Source organism: Anopheles cruzii, chromosome 3 (genome assembly GCF_943734635.1).
Source record: "Anopheles cruzii chromosome 3, idAnoCruzAS_RS32_06, whole genome shotgun sequence".
NCBI classification, from domain to species: Eukaryota; Metazoa; Arthropoda; class Insecta; order Diptera; family Culicidae; genus Anopheles; species Anopheles cruzii.
In genome coordinates this window covers 33,375,840-33,397,451 of record NC_069145.1, presented here as the reverse complement: position 1 = coordinate 33,397,451, position 21,612 = coordinate 33,375,840, and the positions used below count along the sequence as shown (strand labels likewise).

Here is a 21,612-nt window from a genome sequence, read left to right as displayed (position 1 = left end):
CCTACGAATTTATTTGCCAACCGTGTCAGCCCTTTTGGTCAATCAAGATTTCTGCGAAAAAGAAACGAGTTGCATTTTGAGACGTGTTGTAGTCTGGTGAAAAGCTGTGATTGCTTTCATAGCTATCTTAAAACCTCAATCAGGCACTAACGGAATAGTGCGATAATTGTTCTTCGATTTCATGGGTAGTGAACCCAAAAATCATCGTTCAATCAAAGCCAAGTGTCAATTTACATCACCATTGTTCTAAGCTGTGGCGCAGACAGGCGAAAAGTGTTTAGTGCGAAAAGAAGTTGTGTAGTTAACTAGAACTGGCAATGAAAACAAAACCATTTCGAAACTGAACAAGAATCACCGAACAGCAGAACATCGTGTAACTTAATTTTCCATGTACTTTTTAAATGCACGATAAAGGATAAATGAACAAATATGGCCCAGTGCGTTCTTCTAAGATTGAAAAAAAAGGTTATATTAGCCTGAATGCGTGTTGTTCCCCATAAATCATCGCGAATCCAGCGTACCGCTCATACGAAATCTCCATCAACGAGCTTAATTCGCGATAATTAACCAAATTTATCCAAACATTCTCTGCCAACCCGTCTTCTCACATACTATCCATCAATGTCACTGTCACTGCCGGGAGCAGCACAACGAAGAGAGCTCATTTTGCGACGGAGTCTTGCATGCTAAGAAAATCTCGATTTTCTTTCGATCTCGCCATAGACGCGGTGATCATCATCTGCACAATATGCACATTTTGCGCCATCATGCCACATCCTTTTTTTGTTTGTCAACCATGGTTCAACAGTTTATACCGAAAGCGGTGCTCGCCAACCTAACCGCTAGTTTGCAGTCGTATCGTCAAACAGACGGACAGCAGACGCATACAATAAAAGGTAGATTTTTCTAAAATATACAGTTTACTAACCCCAACCAAATCTTCCTCCATTTGTTATTGGCTGCAATTTGAATAACAAAATGGAAGTGTTTTGGACAGACATCCATCATATAAACAACGAAGAGAATAAACTTTTTGCGTTAGATTCTTTCACTCAATGCGTGGAGAAACATTTTTGTTTCTTCAGCTGCACGCAGGAACTACCAACGCATTGAATCGTTTTCAACTGATCCGTTCGAACTCAGCAATCATTGAGAATAAAATGAATAAAACTCAGTAACGTAGTTAAATAAAACTCAGTAACTAAAGCTTGTGTAAAGTTGTTAAGAAAATCTTTGACTGCGAAAACGAACATTTTAAATTTCAAATTTTGCGCCATTTCGACATTTGGCGACAGCAAGTTTGTGAAATGTTGCATGGCGATGTTTCCGTTCGATTCGATGATTTGCGGCGGCAACACCGGCTCATTGGTATTGGTAACTCCCAAGATACCACCACACCCGTACCGTACTTTTACGAAGCCACAGTTTGTTTATAATTTTATTCGCCGTCGATTGGCAAGTAAGTACGTGAGTGGGGCTGTTTGTGGGTACGTGTTTGCGCAGTAGTAAATTGAGTGCGGTGGTCGCGATACTTCGCGGAACCAAAATTGCAATCGTTTGCTGTTGGTTGGTGCTTGGTGAAGTGCATTAGGAACGAATGCTAGAGTTGTACACTTAAAAGAGTCTCAAAACAACGAAACAGCTGGTTACAAGAAGGAAGGATGGGAAGAACTCGTCCACAGCTGCTGTGGCTGCTGTTGGTTCTTTCGGTCGCAGTGTTGGTGAAGGAAGTATACTCGGAAGAGCCGTCGGATCCTGGAACCGCTGCTGTCGCCGACGACGATGCGAAGGAATCGCCAACGGCTGATGAGTACACTCCTCAGGTATGATTAGATTAGCTTTTTTTTAAGACTGTTACTACATCCGTCATGCTTTCGTTAATTGTCCTTACGTTGCTCCCCGTTCTGAGTTCAACTGATGGCAGAACGAACACAGTAGTGACCTCACCGAAAACAGCGAATCGCCTATCTCTTTGTTTCCAAAACGGAATACCATTGACCAACACCGAGGATCGTGTGACGCTCGCCCACGGGCCGTTTGATTTTTGCGCATCGCAATCAACGTAAGAGGAGGTCCGATGGGCTGACACAGGCTCTCCGGGACCACGTTAGCGTTATGTAAACATTGCCTTATGCTGATCAATTCATGATCAAGCCGACTAGCCGGTACCGTGGTCAAGGACCGGGCGGATAGAGGAATAAAGGGGAAACAAGCGGGTTACGAATCTTACCTCTCTCAGATCGGTGCCTGGAGCGTATGTGGCCTTATCGCCACATAGCCACCAGTGATGGAATTGAACCGTTTGCTGAATGCGATCGAATTTCACCGTCTCTCAAGGCAGCTTGGTCGAGGCCACCCCTCGCTGTGCGATGCATAACGACGCTGCTCAACTCGATACAACTCTAATGTTTTTTGTGCTCAAAGTATGAAACTGTAGACCGTAAGCGGAATTGAAATTTACCTCTCCATCGGCCTTTGCTCGGCATCGGAGTTTTAATAAATCGTAAAAATTTAGTCGCAGTTTGAAATATTCTCTCCTTATCCCTTTCCCACAACCGGTTAGACCAGTTCCTCTGTGTTCTCCCTCGGATTTGTGGCGTAAATCAATAGAACCACACGCCCGTTCTGCATAAGACAGGATCAATATTTTTGCTTTTCCAAAATAAACCTTTCACAAACAGAGCTCTACTATCAGATACTATCTCCTGACAAAGAGTCATCCACAAAGAAGCGTGTATTTTTGGTTGATGATGGAACGTTTGCTTCTCGAATTTTTCGGTTTGAGCCTTTCAGGTCATCTTCGTTCGCGGGGCAGTATGATTGACGGGTTCTTTGTTCATTCGTGCCCCGATAAACGCATCTTTGCAAATTAGCATCATCCGGAGAAATGTCGTGTTATCGATTGGACCGTTTGTGCCGTCACGGTACCATCGAGTCAATTGATGCAAACCGTTTTGAAGGAACCCATCCGGACCATGCTTTGGAGACTCGTTTACAGGGCAACTTTTGGAACCTTTTTCGGGCAATGCTTTGGCGGATAGCGGCCACACCTCGAAAGTCTACTAGCTAGTGGATGCAAACAGTGTAGCATTAGTATTGATGACATTTCCGGTACTAGCACTTGGCAAGCCCTCATTCATCCGCGACACCAGCGTACAAATAGCGTCCGATGTTTGATGAATGATGATAGCGAATTGGTGATAATGGTGTTGGGAGTTGATGGACAAAAACAGCGCAGCGAGCGTGCTTCAGAGCAAAGCAGCGACATACGCCACATCAAAAAAGTGGCGTGGAAATGGCCTAGTTTCTATTTTATTCTAACCATTACATTGATACCATTGATGATGCTCTGTTGGCCACATTAGTTTTGCTTTGCAATCAATCCTTTGATTGTAAATTGTAATTGTATTTTGCCTCAGCATTAACAACCTATTCATGAGGCCACTATTATGACAACTTCGTACAGTCTTATGACGCATCTCAGTTTATTATACGTTCAGAGGCCTTTGTCTGCAATGGCTCGAGTGCCTTCCTTATCCGACTACTTCGGCGCACCAAATCTTCTCTATCCTTTCGTTCGGCCCAAGATAAGTGGAGCAGAGGTTACATTACCGTCCACCCTGTTTTTGCGTATCTCCGTCCTATTGTGTCTTCATCCATAAGCGACCAAAAATTCTAGCGTCCCCTAGAGCATTCATCAATGTGTTCGATTTAATAGCATTCGTTGTGCTGGTTTAACCTGTTCCGATTTTTTCTACTCGTTGTAGAACTTGTTGACCTCCGGGTTGCGATTGGAGCATGAGCTCGTCAAAGAGCAAGCCGTAAGTGAAGCGCCAACAAAATTGTAAATCGCATGAAGCGCGTTCAAAATTACCTTTTGTTTTTGTCCTGCTCGAATCGTAAACCTCCGAGTATCGTGTGCGCGGATACTGTTGTTGTGTCGTTATTCACTGTTTACTGCATGGGAACATCCGCCCACCGGAGGCAGTACCGTTGGGTTACTCATCTTCTGCTGCAAATGTAACATGCAAAATGGGAATCTATTATTACAGCCTCAGGCAATCGTAACACGGCATCTCAGTAGTTTGGCTCTCCTCTTCCTCAATTCATCGGTACCTACACCACTCATCCGGCCTCCATGGACTCGAACATCTATCGCTATGAATCATCGGCCTAACCACCGCGCATATCTCCTTCTTACTACCGCTCTAACCACAACTAGTTTTCCTTGTTGCACGGAATAATCAAAATACATCACCCGTTTGAGCGGCAGACCGCCGGAACGGACGGGCTAAAGGCTAACCTTCTGGTGAGCGCGGACTCAGATCATCAACACTGCACCGGCTGGTAGAATCGTAGACGATCGATCCGCACGATCAATGGATGAAACATTTCTCCCTTCCGCTCGCCTAGGATGCTCCATCGACGATCAACGGAAGCAGTGAGGGCGACATTGTAGCCATTCACGTCGACGCGGTCGGAGCCAAGGAACAGTTACGACCTACCTTGCGCGGCCTGTCCTACATGGCTATGAGCTTCCTGCCCCGTGGATACACCTTCGTCGAAGTCCTTTCAGCCACTCGCGAGGTGGTGGCAGGCGTTCGTTACGAACTGGTTACCATCGCTACGGATGAAGCCGGCGAACGGCATTACTGCCGGATGGTCATACTAGAGAAGCCGTGGATTACGACAGTGTACGGTGGAAAGCATCGTGCGCTCGAGTATACCAACTGCACGACGAATGCTTCGGAAGATGATGCAACCGTTCAACCGGTAACGCAGATTAATCCAGCGTTCGACGCAAATGTTCGCCAATCTCAGGAACTTACACCACAACGCGTGGAAGACATGGAGAAACAGATTATTGTTGACAAAGAACCGGTAATCCCTTCGTCGACGTACTCTCCAACGGCCGAACAGGAAGCGTCTACTACGATGATCAGCGAGAGCACTTCAACCGGTGCCGCGATCGTATCATCTACCACCGAGGAAGAAGGCTTAAGTGAAGCGGCCAAAGCAAGTATCGACGAACTGTTCGGCTTCGCTGCCCCACAGAAGAAGGTAGCCAGCGTCTCACACCAAGAAAACGTTGGCCCAGTGCGCGAGGAAGTGGTTGAGGAAACGATCGTACCGAAAAGAGTATCACTCGTTCGAGAGGGTACGGTGGAGACGACGGAGACTCCCAGTAGCACCGGAACCTCCACCATACAGCCGTTGGATCAACTTATTCAGTCCACCTTCGATGAGGTCTTCCGGACGCACCAAGAAATTCAAAAAGCCCTGGACGAAGTGGTCGTCAACGGTGGAGGGCGCGATGTGCAGCTCAAGTATAGACCCGTTTTCGATTCGCTGCTGCAGAAGGTACGAGCTAGTATCGATAGCTACTATCGCACAGCCAACGGAGGTGACTCGAACGTCGATACGGCCGCTTTTGTTGTACGAGACAATAATAGTCACACGTCGCCAAGTCGCATACCATCGGCAACGCCCCACGGCGTTGATCAAACAGCGGTCAGCAAAGCGCAATCTTCGTCCGAAAGCGACGAAGATCTGCAACAACACCAGAGAGTACAGCCGCAAGTATTTGCACAGCTTCGCATCCCGCCCCAGGAAGCGAATGTGTATCCAGCCAAGGTTGATCCTTCGATGACGGCAACCTTCGTGGCGGACGATGACGACGAGGATGGCAACGATCAGCACGACATACTAACCAAAGAGCAGCTTACCCAAGTGCTGAACGAGGACCACGGATTGCAGCGGGTGAAGCGTGATTCTTCAGCGCCGTTCGGTGGTCACTCTGGCTACCACCATGGTCCCTACAAAGGAGAACGAGACACGATGGTGGAGGAAGCCAACGAGGGTGTTTCAGCAAACCAACCACCGGTAAAAGGAATAGCGAATGACATCAACGATCCCTTGGAGGCTAACCAAAATGCAGACGGACCGGATGACGTGCCAATCGATGTCCATGAAACGATTCCAGTAAATACTCTCAAAATTGCGGTAACTGACGGTCAAAACGGTAGCAAAGTTTCGTCGGATTCAAAGTCGGACCAGGAACAAGTTACTGGCCCCAATCAAGCACCTAAGATTGAAGGCGTTGCCATGATGTTTGGCGATAGTCAGGAGGAAGCTGGAGAGGGAACACTCACGAAGGAAGAGCTTACCAAACGGCTGAACGAAGATGATGGGCTAAAACGGGACAAGCGCAGCTACTCATCATCGTACGATCAATCGGACGGTTTCTACGGAAGCTACAATAGGCGCGACCACGGTTGGGGTGGTAATTACTATGGCAGACCGCATTATCCTCGAAATCCGTACTATGGTTACTACCGAGGAAAACGGAGTGTCGCAGAAGAGGATAAGACGCTAGTTAACCTCGACGATCCCACAAACGAGTCAGCAATGAAAGCGATCGCAATGGAAGCTATCGATCGGTTAGATCAGATGGATACGGATCCGTACCAGCGGATGCTGCTGGAAGTTTTAACCGCACGGAAGATCTCTCAGAACTCCGATCAAACACGTGCAACATACGTGCTTGACGTGCTAACGGCCAACTCACGGTGCGCGGAAGAGGAGAGCAAGAACACTGAGTCCTGCCGGTCGCTACTGATGCCGGATACTACGAAACAGTGTACCCTCGAGGTAATGGGTGCATTAGATTGGAGGATGGAAAAAAGGAAGATTTATTCGCTGATTATGGAGCTTTTTCTTTTGGACCACCTACTACCTCCAGAATACGACGTGAACGCGGCTTGAAAACCCTTAGTAACTCCATCAATACTCTTTCTTCCAGGTACATGTTTCTAAGACCAAAAATGACGACAGCAAACAGGTAAAACTAACTAAATCCAAATGTCAAAAACAGCACAAATCTGTAGGTGCGCTTGGGGGCCAAACCCCGGTAAACGTAACCGAACCGGAACACAGTGAACGCATCCGTCTTGGGCTGGTCGGCTATGAGAATGGCAAGCATAGGTAATAGCGGCCGTGTGGACCAAACAAATCTCATTTAACGTACTTTTTCTCGATTCTTCGGTAGCAATTTTGCAATTCGCTCCGGAACGGTCCAACTCGTGGCAGGTACGATTTACCGATACATGATCGATCTTACGGACAGCGAGCAGGTTGCGTATAGCAAGTGCAATGTGAAAATCTTCACACCGTTGCCATCTTCCGATCATGCCCCGGAATACAATTTCGACTGTCACCAGCCGACAGGAGAACATCGACATAAGCGCGATGTAGCACCGAAGAAACTGAACAAAGTGCGGAAAACCGGAGGAACCCAGGAGTTAACACCGGAAGAGTACGGCAAGGAGGAGCATCAGGCACGCATCCGCACTGGTCTACAGAAAATGGCGCAGCTAGCCGACGGCAGCGGTAATGACCGGAAGCTTACGATTATCAGTGCTTCTCAGCAGCTCGTTGCGGGCAAATCATACACCTACATGCTGACGTTTCCCGACGACGAAGAAAAGCGTGTCTGCAAACTTACCGTCTGGGAGAAGCCCTGGTTGAAGGAAAAAGCACCCGAGGAAGCCTTCAAGACGACGTTTAACTGTCCATCAGGCACAAAGAAGACAAAACGTGAAATATGCGCTGGTTGCCCTTCGTCGTTGAGTACGCAGGATTTAAGCGACACCGAACATCAGAATCGTATCAACAGCATTCTTTCATTTCACGGACTAACTCGCGATAGGTAACGGCTTGTAAACCCGAACAAAACAGCACCTCCAAAGAAACAGAAATAATGGGCTCTAATTCTTCCTCCTCCAGAGATTTCAAGGTGATCAATGCCTCTCAACAAGTTGTAGCGGGTATGAAGTACGTGTACAATGTCCTGCTCAATGGCAACACCTGTGAGCTGGCGTCCGTGGAGCGTGTTTGGTTAGCGCAGTCACAGCCGGAACAAGCCTACATGTATTCGTCCAGCTGCGCTACAGAAGGAAAGTCACTACGGCGTCGTTCAACTCTTGGTGGAATCCGTTCGTTCGACCAGGACGAATTGGACGATACCGAACATGTGCAGCGCGTGGACAAAATTATAGTGTCGAACGGCGGATCGCATGGATCGTAAGTACAGATCGCGCATAGAATCGCACTAATCCACGATCGCATGCATGCTTTGCTTGGATTCCCTGGATTTTCTTGGCACACTAAGTAAAGCAATCCCTTTTCTGGCCGACAGTAAAGTTCGGATCGTTAGCGGAACCGTGCAGACTGTGTCCGGAAGACTGTTCAAGTACGCTGTCGAATTCGATGATGATCAAGGCAAGAAAGTTTGCAAACTATCGTCTTGGGAACGCCCCTGGCTCGAGAAGGAAAATCCAACCGACGCCTATCAATACACCGTAACGTGTCCGACTAAACTGCGACAGAAGCATCAGCGCCAACACGAACGCAAGCGGCGTCACGCCAAGAAGACGGGAAGTTCGAACGAGCTAACGGCCGAAGAACTGAAAGACAAATCGCATGTCGAGCGTATCAAGGCCGGATTGGTCTCATACAATGTTGAAAGGTCGAAAACCTACAGGTAATTCGGACGATTTGATCAATGATAGGTGTGTTGGTGATTAACTCACCATTAATCATTGACTCGTTTTTCCAGTGATTTTGAAATATTGGCAGGCTCTACGCAACAGATGGCCGGCTCGCTGTACAAGTACACGTTCCGCGTAAAGAACGAGCCCGATATTGTGTGCAAAATATCCATCTGGGAGCGCGTCTGGTTGGAATCGCAGGACCAGCGGAAGTACAACGTTAAGTGTACCGGCGATGACGACACAGAGCAACCGGATCGCCAACAACACCAGCCGCAGGATACGGTGAAGCGTTCGGTGCGATCACTAAAGATCGACGACAACGAGCACGTTCGGCGCCAGTTCGAAAAGTTTAAAGTGCGCCACATGCGCCAGTACGCCAGTTCGCTTGAGCACGAGATGCGCTTCAACATCTTCCGGAACAATCTGTTTAAGATAGAGCAACTGAACCGACACGAACGAGGAACTGGCAAGTACGGTGTAACCAAGTTTGCCGACATGACCACGGCCGAGTACCGCGCGCATACCGGCTTGATCATGCCGAAACACGAGCACAGCAATCACATCCGCAATCCCATCGCAAGGCTTGCGAATGACGCAAATTTGCCGGAGTCGTTCGATTGGCGTGACCGCGGTGCCGTTACTAACGTGAAGGATCAGGGCAGCTGTGGCTCGTGCTGGGCATTTAGTGCGATCGCAAACATCGAAGGTTTGCATCAGATCAAAACGAATAAGCTGGAATCGTACTCGGAACAGGAGCTGATCGATTGCGACAAAGTCGACAACGGGTGCCAGGGTGGTTACATGGACGATGCTTTCAAGTAAGTTTTTGCAGTTCATCAGATAGAGTGACATGGACATGACAATGGTTAACTTTATTCCTTAGGGCTATTGAAAAGATAGGCGGTTTGGAGCTAGAGAGTGACTATCCGTACCATGCCAAGGCGCAGAAAAGTTGCCAGTACAACAAAACACTCAGCCACGTTCGCGTCAAGGGTGCGGTCGATATGCCGAAGAACGAAACGTTCATCGCGCAGTACCTCATCGAAAACGGACCGATCTCAATCGGACTGAACGCGAACGCGATGCAGTTCTATCGCGGCGGTATATCGCACCCCTGGCATCTGCTGTGCAATCACAAGCAGATCGACCACGGTGTCCTGCTGGTAGGCTACGGCATCAAAGAGTATCCGATGTTCAACAAAACCCTTCCATATTGGATCATCAAGAACTCCTGGGGACCGAAGTGGGGTGAGCAGGGCTACTACCGCATCTATCGCGGGGACAACTCGTGCGGTGTGAGCGAAATGGCATCTTCAGCCGTTATTGAGTAAAGACATGGTGCGGTCGCTTGATGGCGTCCGGTGACGTTCATCACTTTTTTACAGTTTTTATAATTCTCTTGTTGCTCTTGCATGTATGCGTTTCGACATCGTTAAAGGTACTATGATAGATTTTGTGGTCTTTTTAGGCAAAAATCTCTTTTTATTCACCATTTATATATCTTATTTTTACCTTCTTTTAGACGATATAGTGTGAAAATAATAAATGAAAACGAACACTCAAGAAAGGGGCGATTCTTGTCTTTCTTTAAGGCTCAATGTTGGAGCACTTCTTGGTTAAGTTATTGTGAAGGTAAACCAATATCGTACCTTTACTTGTACTCCATCAACTTCAAAAGTAGCGCTCGCAGCTTTCTCGATTCCAACCCGATGGTAGGCGAATGATCGACCGAATCCTCCAGTGGTCCCGTCAACACGGCCGGTATTGTCATCCCGTAGGCCTCACAGGCCCGCAGGAAGTTCAGTGTTTCCTGGAGCGCTATTGAGGGCAGCACTATCGTTTGTTTGGCAATGCCGGTTAGTAGTCCCAGCACGCACCGTTTCACGTGAATCCAAGTGTCGGCGCACAGCCTTGCGCCAGACCCACCGTCGAGAGCATGAGCGATACGCGATAGGCCGAATTCGTAGTTGTTTTTCGCGCAGTATAGCGTCCCAATGACCAGATTCACGATGCACAGATGTAAACACTGGCCAGTCGTGTTCCCCTTACGTTCCTCCGCACGTTCCACTTTACGCATCAATTCTTCCGCCTCCTCGTTCTGTGATGTCATAATGTACGCAACACACAGGTTCGCCAATACGGAGGCCGGAATCGAGAGAATGTCGTCGTAATTCTGCCGTACAATCGGTTCGTAAAAGGCCGCTGCCTCTTTGTATCGGTCGCCTCGCATGAACAGCACATGGGCGGCATGTAATCGCCAGGAGGGTGTTTCGGAGCAAAATTCTGCGCTAGCGCGGAACTCACGCTCCGCACCCTGGAAATCATCCATCCGCCAGGGAATCCAGGCACGTGCCATCGCCACTGGAAGGAATCGTTCGAGTGCGTCCTCATACTCCCGCAGCGCCACACGAAGTGCGTTCTGGTCAGTTGCCGACCGGCATTCCTGTACTTTGGCAGCTAGGGACCGTAATCTTCCACCGATACTGTTGGCCAGCGTACCAAGCTTCTGTTCCGCTTCTTCCGGTGTCGATTGTGCCGTAATCAGCGCATCCAGCAGGTCGTACAAATATGGCGAAAGATATTTGTACGTCAAATGTGTGTGTTCCGCCAGTATATCCGCTGCTGTATCGTACATTTCGTGCTTGCAACATAGCAACAGCAAATTGGCGAATGTTTCCGGCGGACATGTCGGTGGACCAAGTTCTAGCAAGAACGCCAATCGACGCAGTCCGGCTCCGCCGCCAACCGGATCCGTCAGGCCCATGTTGTGCAACGTTACAGGGTCCAGTTCCGGTTCCGATCGTGGCGGCAAATCGGTCAACGCCTCACGAGCACCTTCGACTGTAAGAAAATAGAAAATGTTTTTCATACGTTCCGATAGCCTTTCCAATCCGATTTTGTATCTACCGTTGCCTTCCTGATACTCGATGGCCGCCTTGAGGTTGAATGCTTGCGCCAAGCCGGATGCAGCTAAAGCAGGAGGATTTCCAACACTTCGAGCACCACCCTCCGTTTCTGCCTGAGCTCCGACTCCCAGTTCCGGGTGGTTGCGAATGCCACGTTCGACAATTTCGGCGATAAAATTCAATGCCTGCGAGTTCTCCTTGCGCCGGTAGTGACACAAGGCGGCATTATAGGCCACGTGGGGATTAAACCCACCGGCCTGCAATGCCGAGACGTACCGTTGCAGTGCATCCTCAAACATGTTCGCTTGGTACAGCAGGCAACCTTCATCGTTCTTGGTAAACGATTCCTGGCCATTCCCGTCCTGACGTTGCAACAGCAACGACTGAGCGGTCGTGTAGTCCTCGTTGCCATACGCGATGGCCGACTGCAGTTGCAGCACCTTCTCTTTCAGTTCCGGCGAGTCCAGCCCGGTAGCAATTATCTTTTGTGCCTCCTCGAACAGTCCGGCTTGAAACAGGGATTGAGCGTAGTACAGGCGGTACTCCTGTACATCCGGAACGAGGCTCATCAAATGCTCGTAACAATTGGCTGCTTCGATAAAATCCTGAGTCGTATAGTAGCAATGCCCGAGCAAGGACAATCCGGCCCGAGTGGTGGATGATTCTGGTATCCCGTTAAGGGTGTTTATTGCCTCCACAAAGCGTTCCTCTTTTATCTGGAAGTTTACTCATTATTTATCTTCTTCCAAACCATCTGTGGCACATGTGGAAACTCACCATCGTGTAGATTGTTTTGGTGTACTCGCCATCGCGAATGATCATGTTTTGAGAAAACATTTTCAAATGCAAGTGAATTGGGTTTTAAAATGGGAAAAACTACTTTGCCTTGTTTGAAACTACCGTATCCATGGTAACCGTTCAACGTGAAGTCCAGCGAACCATTAAGTATAGTGAAAAGTTAGAATGGTGCGTTTATAAATACGATATTATCATTGTATTTTAAAGTAAGAGAAAAATATTGGTAGTCCGAATAAAACCCAAAAAGTAACATAAAACGTTGATTCAGTTTTTAAGCGTTCTATGATTCTATGATTTTTTATTTATTTCATCGCGCAACTGTCAACTGTTGCAGTGTGAGTGTTGTTATTTACAATCCCCGAGAACTGATTCTTTGTCCCATTGTTCTGAGAACAGGCAACGACACGGGTTCAGCATATTTCTACTCTCCAACAGAGCGGTGAGTCACTTAATTGGTCACACCCAAGGGGGTCGCTCCAAGACTAATGATTCTAATATTTCAGAATCCGAACCAAATACTATGGCCGAAACTCAAAAACCCGTTCTTTGCGGGGCTGTTGCTGCCGACGAAGACCTTCAAAATCCTGAGCATACCGAGCGCATCGAGGCCGCTCTTGCCACAACCGACGGACACTCGGGTCGGTCGTATAAAGTGCACAGTGTGACCAAGCAAGTCGTTGCCGGAGTGAAGTACACTTATCACATTTCATTCGTGAATGACGAATCTGGCCAGCAGTACAAGATATCCGTGTGGGAAAGGCCGTGGCTGAAGGAAAAGCAACCGTCCGAGGCTCGGATAATCACGTTTGAGGAGTACTTGGCGAAGAACGAATAACACTTTTTGATTGGAATTAACTGTTGATCACTTGTGCGGAATGTTGGTTTTGTCTCATGCAATGTAGTTTAGGTACGTGCCTTTTTCTATAAGTATATCCATTGCAAACAATCTATTAATAAAAAGTATGTTTTTTAAGTTCCTGTCGGATTGAATCATTAAAGGTGCAAGACATGGTAAAAGTGCATTTTGGCTTTTTGTTTATTATAACCGTTGATTGTTTTGGCTCTTGCTATCTATCGTCTATTGCATTACGCGTACACCTGAGCGTTAATGTTATTATTTCAATTTAATTATCAATCACACATTTTTGCATAATAACTATCATTTTCCATTCGGAAAGGCGTGGCAATGTGTTCCACATTGAACTTTGAATTGTTTTCGTTCCCGTACAAGAATTCAGTTTGACACGGTCTGGTCGTTGTTTTTGTATGGGGCATATTTTCTTTCACAGCTAAAAATACGGATGATTTACAGTAATTTTTACAATAAAGTCGGTTAGTAGGATTTGCCCCAACTAAACCACTAACCTTAATTATCCATCTATACGTTTTAGTGTTGATTTCTTCACTTCTTTTTCACGTTTTGTCGAATAGTTGTGGAATATTATTGGTTGTTTCACAATTTAAACTCATATTATTGACCATTTAACATCAGCTGTCACACGATTTTCCCAATCGGGAAAAAACTACGCCGTGTGCTGTCAACAACGCTTGAGACATTTGCCTTCCGGCGAGGCGGTAAAATTGCGATTTTCGAATGATTTTCAAGTGTTGCATTCAACTGTGAATTCGTAGAACTAAGTAAACTACAGCGTGTAAGTAGCCGTGTGAGCAAAAACATGTTACGCAAAAAGTTAAAGCTAGATGATCGGCCACCGTCGAATACTGCTGCTCCAGTGGAGTCGAAAACCGGTGAATTTACACTGTCGCGCTTCGCTAACACACCGAAACCCAAGCTAATCGGACATCCGTCGGACAAATCAGACAAGGCACAGCACAGCGAAGTCGTTGTTACAGAAACCGATGGCACAGTTCCGTTCTGGCAACAGTTGTATCGAATCGAACTGGATCTTTCAGCGGACTTGCGAAAGGTTTCTCTTCCCGCCGATGTGGCCGCCTGCTACGATCCGATTGCTTATGCTGAAACAATTCATTCCGCGTACTTGCATCGGTTTCTTGACGGTCCAAAGCAGGTTTTGTTCGTCGGCATGAATCCCGGCCCATGGGGCATGTGCCAAACCGGGGTGAAGACCTGCTTGACTCTGTTACTACCACGCAGAAATGTGATTCTATATTAATTGTTGTATTTTGCATTCGCAGGTTCCGTTCGGATACATTCCGGCCGTCCGAGATTGGATGGGACTGAAGGGCACTGTACTGAAACCGTCAGACGAACTGTCCGTACGCCCAGTTGAAGGGCTTTCATGCACTCGAGAAGAGCAAAGCGGAAAACGTTGGTGGGGCCTATACGAGGAGTTGTGTGGATCGCCGGAAAACTTCTTCAACGCATGTTTCGTGTACAATCTGTGCCCCTTGGCTTTCTTCCACAAATCGGGACGGAACATTACACCGAGTGAATTGAAAGTACGATAGCAATTATGTCTATTTTGTTACCATAAACATTAAGTCTTTGGTTCTTTTTTTTAAGGGCCAAGCAAAGCGTGAAGTTCAATCGATCGCCGAACAGCATCTGATAATCGCACTCCGGTTGCTCCAACCCAAAATTATCATATCGGTCGGGCGCTACACGGAAGATCGAGTAAAGGCTCTCATGAAACAAAATCAACTTGATCCAACCATCCGCACACTCTGCATGCCCCACCCAAGTCCGCGGAGCCTCAACAACACGAACTGGAACGAAAAAGCAAAACATTGGCTGGCCGAACACGGCATCATGCCGTATCTCGTGCCGCGTGGCATTTAATCAACCGTTGCTGTGTATCATTTCCTTCGCTTTGTCTGTTGTGCAAGTAATTTAGCAAGTTTAAGAGCAAGCAATGGAACGCTTCATGGAAGACGCACTGCAGCAAGCACGGGCGGCAAACGATCTCAAAGAAGTTCCGGTGGGGTGTGTTTTCGTGTACGATCGCAAAGATAGTAGCGGAGAAATCATTGCCCGTGGATGTAATTTAGTGAACGAAAGTAAGAATGCTACCCGCCACGTGGAGTTCATTTGCATCGATCAGACGCTGGAATACGCTCGGCAGTACGGTATAGAACCGCCAGAAAGTATCTTCTCAGCCGTCACCGTAGTAGTGACCGTGGAACCATGCATTATGTGTGCAGCGGCGTTGATCAACCTTGGTGTGCGGGAGATCATTTACGGCTGTCGCAATGATCGGTTCGGTGGATCGACTGTAGTGGACGTGGGGGCATTGTTGAATTCTAGCATTCCGATCCGCGGAAATGTTCGAGGCGAGGAAGCGATGGAGCTACTGAAGGAGTTCTACAAAGGAGAAAACCCATCCGCACCTGTACCAAAGGCAAGGGGCAACCAAGGTGGATGTAAAACATAAACATGAATTTACCAGAATGATTGACTTCCATGAATTTTTCGCAGTTTCACAAAACTAATCTGTACAAGAATATGCGTCTTTAAGAACCTTGTACCAAATTACCATGAACAATTGAAACTGATTCTCTTGAACTAATGTATCGTTAAATGTATATAGAAGACAGTAATGAAAAAAACAAAAGTATTGTATTTGTTCTGTTTATTTTGTATGACTTGCAGCAAGCAACGTACACTTACAGCAAATGTGTTTTAATCGAGCAGACCATTTGCACCATTGCCTTTTAACTCTTCATCTTGCATAAAATTGCATGGCGACTTGTGATATCACTGGATACGATCCTACTATCTTCCTACTTTTGGATGCGATAAACAGAGCGAAAGGATCATCGGTGGCCACCTATTTCATTGTACCTTGTCTAGCACATTCTCATGTTCAGAAATTTGTTGGTCACGGAATGCTTTCGCATGCGGATTTCCAGGTTCGCCACCAGTTCGATGGTTGTCTGAACTATTGATTTTATTTTTAGTTTGTGCCAAATGTTACACTTGTATAATAACGGTAACAGCAATGAAATATTCATATCTCATCGCATTCGCCTCTTCTGTTAAATATGTTCTTTTTTCCATTGTATTCATCGTGTTCTTGTCTTATCAAACCAATATGTACTAACAGCTTCTAAACTTCTCTTACGCCATGCAAAGGGGGGCCAGGTGTATATTTTCTTTTTTGTTGAAACTGAAAACGTTAAACGTATAATTTCAAAATGTGCCAACACACCACTTTTTGCGTGATGTGCATAATAGAACTTGTCAATGAATGCCAATTGTGGTATTAGTCGTTTTATCACCAAACTCGCGAAACCAACATCCGTCCGTATGCTTAGCTTATTATCGAATCACATTCATCACATTTCACCTATGTTACCGCACTCGTTTGCGGTTAATAAAAGTGACTTGGTTGAAAGATTGTATTGTTCCAACAATTTTTATGTCCGTTTTGTGTGCTACAATTTACGTTTTTTGTTGTTTGTAGAGAAAAGAGAAATCACATACCATTTGCATTGTCGCCTTGGTTTTTTTCCTTGTATATGTTTGTATAAGGTATATCATTATACGCTACATATTCTTGCAATTATGTGTATAATATCCTTCCCGTTCTAGTGCCGTTAGCAAATATTCGATCCGCTTTACCCTTTATCTCTTCTCTGGCAGTTTGCCCAGAAGACTTTGCATAGTTTTTGTTGATTTTACATAAAAGGAGTTTTGCTATTTTTATGTTGATTTTAATTTTTCATTTTTAAGTTTGCAATTTTCCTTTCCCACAACATTTTGCCAGAGTACAGTACCTTAGTAACTCAGTTTTGATCCGGTTTAGGTGTAGTTTATTTTCTCAAACGTATTCCTCGAACTTAATACTTAAGGAACTAAAGCAGAAACAAATTTTGTTTAACAAAAAAAAATCAATCCTTTCTGCTGCTCAATCCGTTCTCCTTTTCATGTTTCTGCTTCGTTAACATGCCTATTCTCAGTTGCACGAAACGATAAAAATGTTAACGATTAATTTACAATAAAAGCAAGAGATGAGGAACCACATCTTTCAAATTCAATTACAAGTCAAACCACCTTTCCCGTAGGTTCGTGTGATTCTCGAAAACCGTAGCAGCGCGTCCATCGCTCTCAAATATTGAGAGTTTTTCTTTCCATCTTCTTTTTTTGGTAATGTTGACCGATAGGTTCTTTGATAGTAACATGTTCACACGACGATGCAGATAGAAACCTATCATAATTCGATCATCCAAAATCCGTCAACCTAAACTGATATGAATAGTAGTAGTAGTAGTACATTCAAACGCAAACATATTCTGCCATCGTCTTAAAAAGCATACTTGTGGCCCTCGTCGCTTATCATTCCACAGCTAACGGTGGTCGCGGGGAAAGCGGCAGATATGCCTCGTCATCTTCGCTCAGATCAGCTCCATTCGCCATCGGTGAATCTGCCTCCAACCGGGGCGAAGGCAGTGGTGAATGATGTACCCTCCCGTTCATGTGACCGTATGGCGCATCCCCTGAAGATGGATCTTCTGCCGCAGCCATGGGTTCGTCGGCTTCTGCGTCGCTCATGCTACTGGCACTGCTACTACTACTGGAGCTACTGCTACTACTTTTGCTTTTGCCACTGTTGGTGCTCGTACTGGAACTGTCGGATTCACTGTCCTCGCTGGTGCTGTCATCAATGCGTCGATGTTCTCCTCCGCCGCCATCCATCCGCTGGTCTAAGCCGACCGTTCCTAGGAATGCTGATGATGTAGGTGCTCCGTAGCGAGGTGAAGATTTGGCAGAAAGCACCATGCGGTTGGTGTGCTCCAGTTGCCGACGTAGTTCTGAAGAAACGAAAGAAAAACATCGAAATGATTCGTCTTGCAGCCAACTGTCATTTTGAAATCGACACCAAAGCAATATGTCAAACCAATCATCCGTTCCAAAAGATTGAAAAGTGGATCCAGTAAGGACAATTGTCATTTTTTTTACGAAACACTTATTTAGTGCACACTGCGGATCAGCTTACCGAAGTTCTCTACCGTAAGCTCTCGAACGCGTTCCTCCAGACGTTTTTCTTTGGAAATGCCACCACTGCCGCACCCGTTGTCATTTTCACGGTCTGCATCAGCCGCCTCGCCAGCCATTGGCTCATCGCCTCTGCCACCACTGTTGTTCGCTGTGCTCTTGGCGGAAGCGGAACTACTGGCACTTAGTGCGTTGAGGCGCCGTGTTACCTGCTCATGATCGAGCAGCAACTTTATGTACTCCTGTATGAGCTCCGGATGGCTCAGGCTTTCGAGCTGCTCGCAACGCTCCTTTTCGTACACGACCGCGAAATCCTTGGTGAGGAAATCCTCTTCGTCCTCTGGTAGTGAGTAAAAATAATTTTCTTCTGAATCTATCGACAAACTTGAATCGCGCGTTCTACCTGAGGGCGTTAGCACTTGCGGCATGTGATCTTCCATCAGGAAGCGATTAGTGTTGTATGGCACTAGCGGGGGCTGATCCGACTGCAGGAACGGCGTGTTTCGTCGCGCAGTCGCCAGCAGGTACTCCTGGCGCCGTTTGAAGTTACCGCTGTGGTACTTCCATTGCGTAGTCTTGCTGTACGGCTGGGTCGGGCACGATTTACCGCGCTTCGATTTTCCGCGGCGTCTCTTGCGCTTGATGGTGCCGGTCGCACCAGCGTTGTTGTTGTTGCCATTGTTGCCTTTATTGCGCACGTTGCTGCTGTTATTCGGGCCTGCCAACCGTTCGCTCTCCGTTTGAACTGCTGCAACTGCACGGTTAGGATCCACCGCAGCAGCAGCGGGCACCGTTTGAAGATCGTTCAACGGACCTTCACTAGCGCCACCATCAGAGGTGGCGGTTGCTGGCGGCGCGGCTATCGCCGGTGTGGTACTCGTGCCACCGTCGTCGGCAATCGGGACTGCTTCGGGGCCAGCCTTCGTCGCGTTCGGGTGGTCGAGAAGGCCGACATCGTCGGGGTGCCGCAAAAAATGCACACTTTCTACTTGTTCAATACCACTTTCTAGAGACATTTTGTACTTTATCGATTACTGAAACTTTTCTCAACCGAAAATAGTCAATTACCGCATGAGCTTCTTATAAGCATTCACTTAAAATGATCAAAACTATTGGCCACGATACTGGATTTCGTTTTTCATTCGTCGCCATGTTCAAATTTAGTTTTCCCTCGCTCACTCGGGCGTCGGTTTCAATCACTCTCTCCCTCTCTCGCTTTAGAAAACCAACTCAAAGCGTTTAGTAGTTCACTCTTTCACCGCACGCTGGCGCTGTCGTCCTGCTCTCTCGTACCGTTTGCTGCAAACACGGTGTGCAGGGTTGTAGTGCCCCGAGGATGCGGTTTGAGTTAACTTCCACACTCGTTAATTTAGATTTAAAAGTTTTAAGTCAGAATGTGTTTTCCGTTTCGGTGTATTTTCGCTGCACATCAAATTCACTCACTGCACACACACTACTAATGGAAAAATTTTCCCTGTTAAAGCGCTTCTCGAGTAGGCTACACCCCTGATTCAACTTCACTCGGATTCCGCCGAAACCGTGCTCGCTCGTCGACTTTTCCTAGCAGAATGAAATCGCTCGGCGCCGCAGCGTTCCGTCCAACCCGACGGACGGGTTGTGCTGTTGTTTTGCCGTGCCCGGTCGACACCGAAGTAGGCTACTCGTGTTCCCGAAGCGCTGCGGTTTCTGTTGTCACCGTGCTTCTCGCTCTGGCACGGGCAGCCTCAAGGCACGGTCTCCGCTGCGGCCATGTTTTACCGAGAACACCGTGCATGGGTTCGACTCAGCTCAGGCCGATGTTGAAGCATTTTTTATACACTTTTTATTTCTTTACACATTTCATTCTTTCTACCTAGGTGTTGCCTTCGGATGCGTGTGTGCCGCGTAGCTCTACCACAGCTACAGAGACGAGTGACGTCCAGAGAAGGCGCCTCTGATTTCGTAGGCCTTCTATTAATAACGTGCTTAGCGTCGTGCACTGGCGAGTGACGTGATGTTACGGAATGTCTGGAAGTGTACCACTGAGCCGTTTTAGAATTGCGTGTTACCGACGGTATACTACCAGAAGAATGTTAAACAATTCTTTACATTCTTTGTTTGAATTTTCGTGAACATACCAGTTGTGGAATCAAATGCAGTCATTATTAGAAGAAACCGGAACGGTCTCAAAGTAAACCAATATAATGGTTTCCGAAATAAAGTTGAAGAATGCAGTTACTGCTACGCTTCATACCTTAACTAATCAAGTTCCCAGTTTATGTTTTTATTAGGTAAAGAAGGATAACAGAGGGATAAGGGCAAAGGAACTGAATGACAGATGAAGTTTTTTTCTCCTTTGGCTCATGGGTGGATCGGGTGGCCGCCTCTCGGTATGACACAATTTCACCAACACATGCGGTGGCTGCGAAAAGATAAACACGGTTCCGTCGTGTGCCGTACACCACGACGGCATGTAAATCAGTCCCCAAATCGGTGTGCCAACTGGTTGGGGTAAGAACGGAAGGGCCAGAAAAGGGATGCGGGGATGTGTAGAATAATATCCAAAGGATTCGCCCGAAAACAGAGCCTAGAAGGCTGATGATAAGTTGGCGGACTTCAAACCGGGCATGAAACGGGTGTAGCGCTAAGCGGATCCGGTGGATGGGTACCACAGCGTGATAAGAAGGGAAAAGGCGCCCGACTTCCAGCTGCGATTCCGGCCCCTCCATTGCCTACGACTTACTGCCCTGTTGCCCGGTGCACCGTGTTATTTTCGTGCCACCCATTCGCCCTTGCGACTTGTAGAACTGTTTTAGTTCTATTTTTTGCATTTGTGCCTGATACGCGGAACGCATCTAGCGAGGTAACACTTTCGCTGCTCCGAGCTCTCGTCCATCCCGCGCTCCCGCTTGCCCCGGTGACCAACACGATGCTTTTATGGATTGGCCCGCTCCAATGGATCCGACCGTGAAACAGGGTGAGGAAGAGCCCGCTTATGCGCGGATGAGAGAGAGTGCGCGAGAGAGAGAGAGGTGAGCTAATCGAACGAAGGTTTCGTTAACTCAGACGCTTGTGGAAGTGGTAAGGGTAGGGGACGCGGCATGGAAGCCGCGGTCCAAAACAACAGGGAGAGCTCATAGAGAAGAGCCGTGGAGTGGAAGAGAGAGCGAGCGAGCGAGTGATCGAACGAAAGAGAGCACGCCGGCGATAATGGCCAAACGAACGAAATGAAATGTGTTGGCATAAAAACCGCGATGGAGCAAAAAGGGCTTTGTCAAAAAGGAAGGCCAAAGCGGTGCTCTGGCATCCTTGCATCCCCCCGCGCCTTGGTGCTGACATGAAATCTATCAAAATCGAACCGGAACCGGATTCCGCTCTATTGTGTGTGTGGTCCATCCGTGTGTGCAAAATAGTCCTCCCTGCGGTCGTGTGTGCATAAAATGGGCAATGCTCGCGCTTG

At 47.2% G+C, this 21,612-nt stretch overlaps 6 protein-coding genes across 8 annotated transcripts; 4 read left to right on the top strand and 2 right to left on the bottom strand.

The window, feature by feature from the left end:
* The first annotated feature begins 1,479 nt into the window (after window positions 1–1,479).
* LOC128274338 (uncharacterized) lies at window positions 1,480–10,113 on the top strand. The gene is made up of 9 exons (XM_053012498.1): window positions 1,480–1,823; window positions 3,768–3,821; window positions 4,414–6,651; window positions 6,803–6,984; window positions 7,049–7,708; window positions 7,786–8,082; window positions 8,198–8,542; window positions 8,618–9,370; window positions 9,436–10,113. Exons 1-9 carry the CDS (start codon window positions 1,662–1,664, stop codon window positions 9,881–9,883), a joined length of 5,139 nt encoding a protein of 1,712 aa, XP_052868458.1. The 5' UTR covers window positions 1,480–1,661; the 3' UTR covers window positions 9,884–10,113.
* A 90-nt stretch (window positions 10,114–10,203) lies between these two features.
* On the bottom strand, window positions 10,204–12,295 carry LOC128273815 (tetratricopeptide repeat protein 30 homolog). Its single transcript, XM_053011861.1, has 3 exons — window positions 12,236–12,295; window positions 11,460–12,174; window positions 10,204–11,393 (listed from the first exon to the last, which is right to left on the bottom strand). Exons 1-3 carry the CDS (start codon window positions 12,293–12,295, stop codon window positions 10,204–10,206), a joined length of 1,965 nt encoding a protein of 654 aa, XP_052867821.1.
* Window positions 12,296–12,730: 435 nt separating this feature from the next.
* On the top strand, window positions 12,731–13,253 carry LOC128273668 (cystatin-like protein). The gene has a single exon (XM_053011691.1). It carries the CDS (start codon window positions 12,777–12,779, stop codon window positions 13,089–13,091), a length of 315 nt encoding a protein of 104 aa, XP_052867651.1. The 5' UTR covers window positions 12,731–12,776; the 3' UTR covers window positions 13,092–13,253.
* Window positions 13,254–13,932: 679 nt separating this feature from the next.
* On the top strand, window positions 13,933–15,136 carry LOC128272768 (single-strand selective monofunctional uracil DNA glycosylase). The gene is made up of 3 exons (XM_053010639.1): window positions 13,933–14,337; window positions 14,414–14,677; window positions 14,742–15,136. Exons 1-3 carry the CDS (start codon window positions 13,933–13,935, stop codon window positions 15,015–15,017), a joined length of 945 nt encoding a protein of 314 aa, XP_052866599.1. The 3' UTR covers window positions 15,018–15,136.
* On the top strand, window positions 14,998–15,609 carry LOC128270276 (tRNA-specific adenosine deaminase 2). The gene has a single exon (XM_053007678.1). The coding sequence runs from the start codon at window positions 15,091–15,093 to the stop codon at window positions 15,607–15,609; it is 519 nt and encodes a 172-aa protein (XP_052863638.1). The 5' UTR covers window positions 14,998–15,090.
* Window positions 15,610–16,958: 1,349 nt separating this feature from the next.
* Window positions 16,959–19,720, bottom strand: LOC128275790 (uncharacterized protein DDB_G0271670). Of its 3 annotated transcripts, none has more exons than XM_053014413.1 (3): window positions 18,175–19,720; window positions 17,495–17,989; window positions 16,959–17,423 (listed from the first exon to the last, which is right to left on the bottom strand). In XM_053014413.1, the coding sequence occupies exons 1-2, from the start codon at window positions 19,187–19,189 to the stop codon at window positions 17,514–17,516; spliced, it is 1,491 nt and encodes a 496-aa protein (XP_052870373.1). In that variant the 5' UTR covers window positions 19,190–19,720; the 3' UTR covers window positions 16,959–17,423; window positions 17,495–17,513. The 3 variants fall into 3 exon arrangements, with proteins under 3 accessions (XP_052870373.1, XP_052870374.1, XP_052870372.1); XM_053014414.1 differs by having other exon boundaries at window positions 16,959–17,989; window positions 18,175–18,513; window positions 18,577–19,720; XM_053014412.1 differs by having other exon boundaries at window positions 16,959–17,989.
* Window positions 19,721–21,612: the final 1,892 nt, after the last annotated feature.

Bases quoted from the DNA above. Each gene is read 5' to 3' on its own strand.
- LOC128270276 (XM_053007678.1), top strand. From the start codon at position 15,091: ATGGAACGCTTCATGGAAGACGCACTGCAGCAAGCACGGGCGGCAAAC.
- LOC128272768 (XM_053010639.1), top strand. From the start codon at position 13,933: ATGTTACGCAAAAAGTTAAAGCTAGATGATCGGCCACCGTCGAATACT. The intron at 14,338-14,413 runs GTGAAGACCTGC...TTGCATTCGCAG, and splicing joins GGGGCATGTGCCAAACCGGG to GTTCCGTTCGGATACATTCC. The intron at 14,678-14,741 runs GTACGATAGCAA...CTTTTTTTTAAG, and splicing joins TTACACCGAGTGAATTGAAA to GGCCAAGCAAAGCGTGAAGT.
- LOC128273668 (XM_053011691.1), top strand. From the start codon at position 12,777: ATGGCCGAAACTCAAAAACCCGTTCTTTGCGGGGCTGTTGCTGCCGAC.
- LOC128273815 (XM_053011861.1), bottom strand. From the start codon at position 12,295: ATGTTTTCTCAAAACATGATCATTCGCGATGGCGAGTACACCAAAACA. The intron at 12,175-12,235 runs GTGAGTTTCCAC...GTAAACTTCCAG, and splicing joins CCAAAACAATCTACACGATG to ATAAAAGAGGAACGCTTTGT. The intron at 11,394-11,459 runs GTAGATACAAAA...ATTTTCTTACAG, and splicing joins CGAGTATCAGGAAGGCAACG to TCGAAGGTGCTCGTGAGGCG.
- LOC128275790 (XM_053014412.1), bottom strand. From the start codon at position 19,189: ATGTCTCTAGAAAGTGGTATTGAACAAGTAGAAAGTGTGCATTTTTTG. The intron at 17,990-18,174 runs GTAAGCTGATCC...TCGTTTCTTCAG, and splicing joins GCTTACGGTAGAGAACTTCG to AACTACGTCGGCAACTGGAG.
- LOC128274338 (XM_053012498.1), top strand. From the start codon at position 1,662: ATGGGAAGAACTCGTCCACAGCTGCTGTGGCTGCTGTTGGTTCTTTCG. The intron at 1,824-3,767 runs GTATGATTAGAT...TACTCGTTGTAG, and splicing joins CTGATGAGTACACTCCTCAG to AACTTGTTGACCTCCGGGTT. The intron at 8,543-8,617 runs GTAATTCGGACG...TCGTTTTTCCAG, and splicing joins GAAAGGTCGAAAACCTACAG to TGATTTTGAAATATTGGCAG.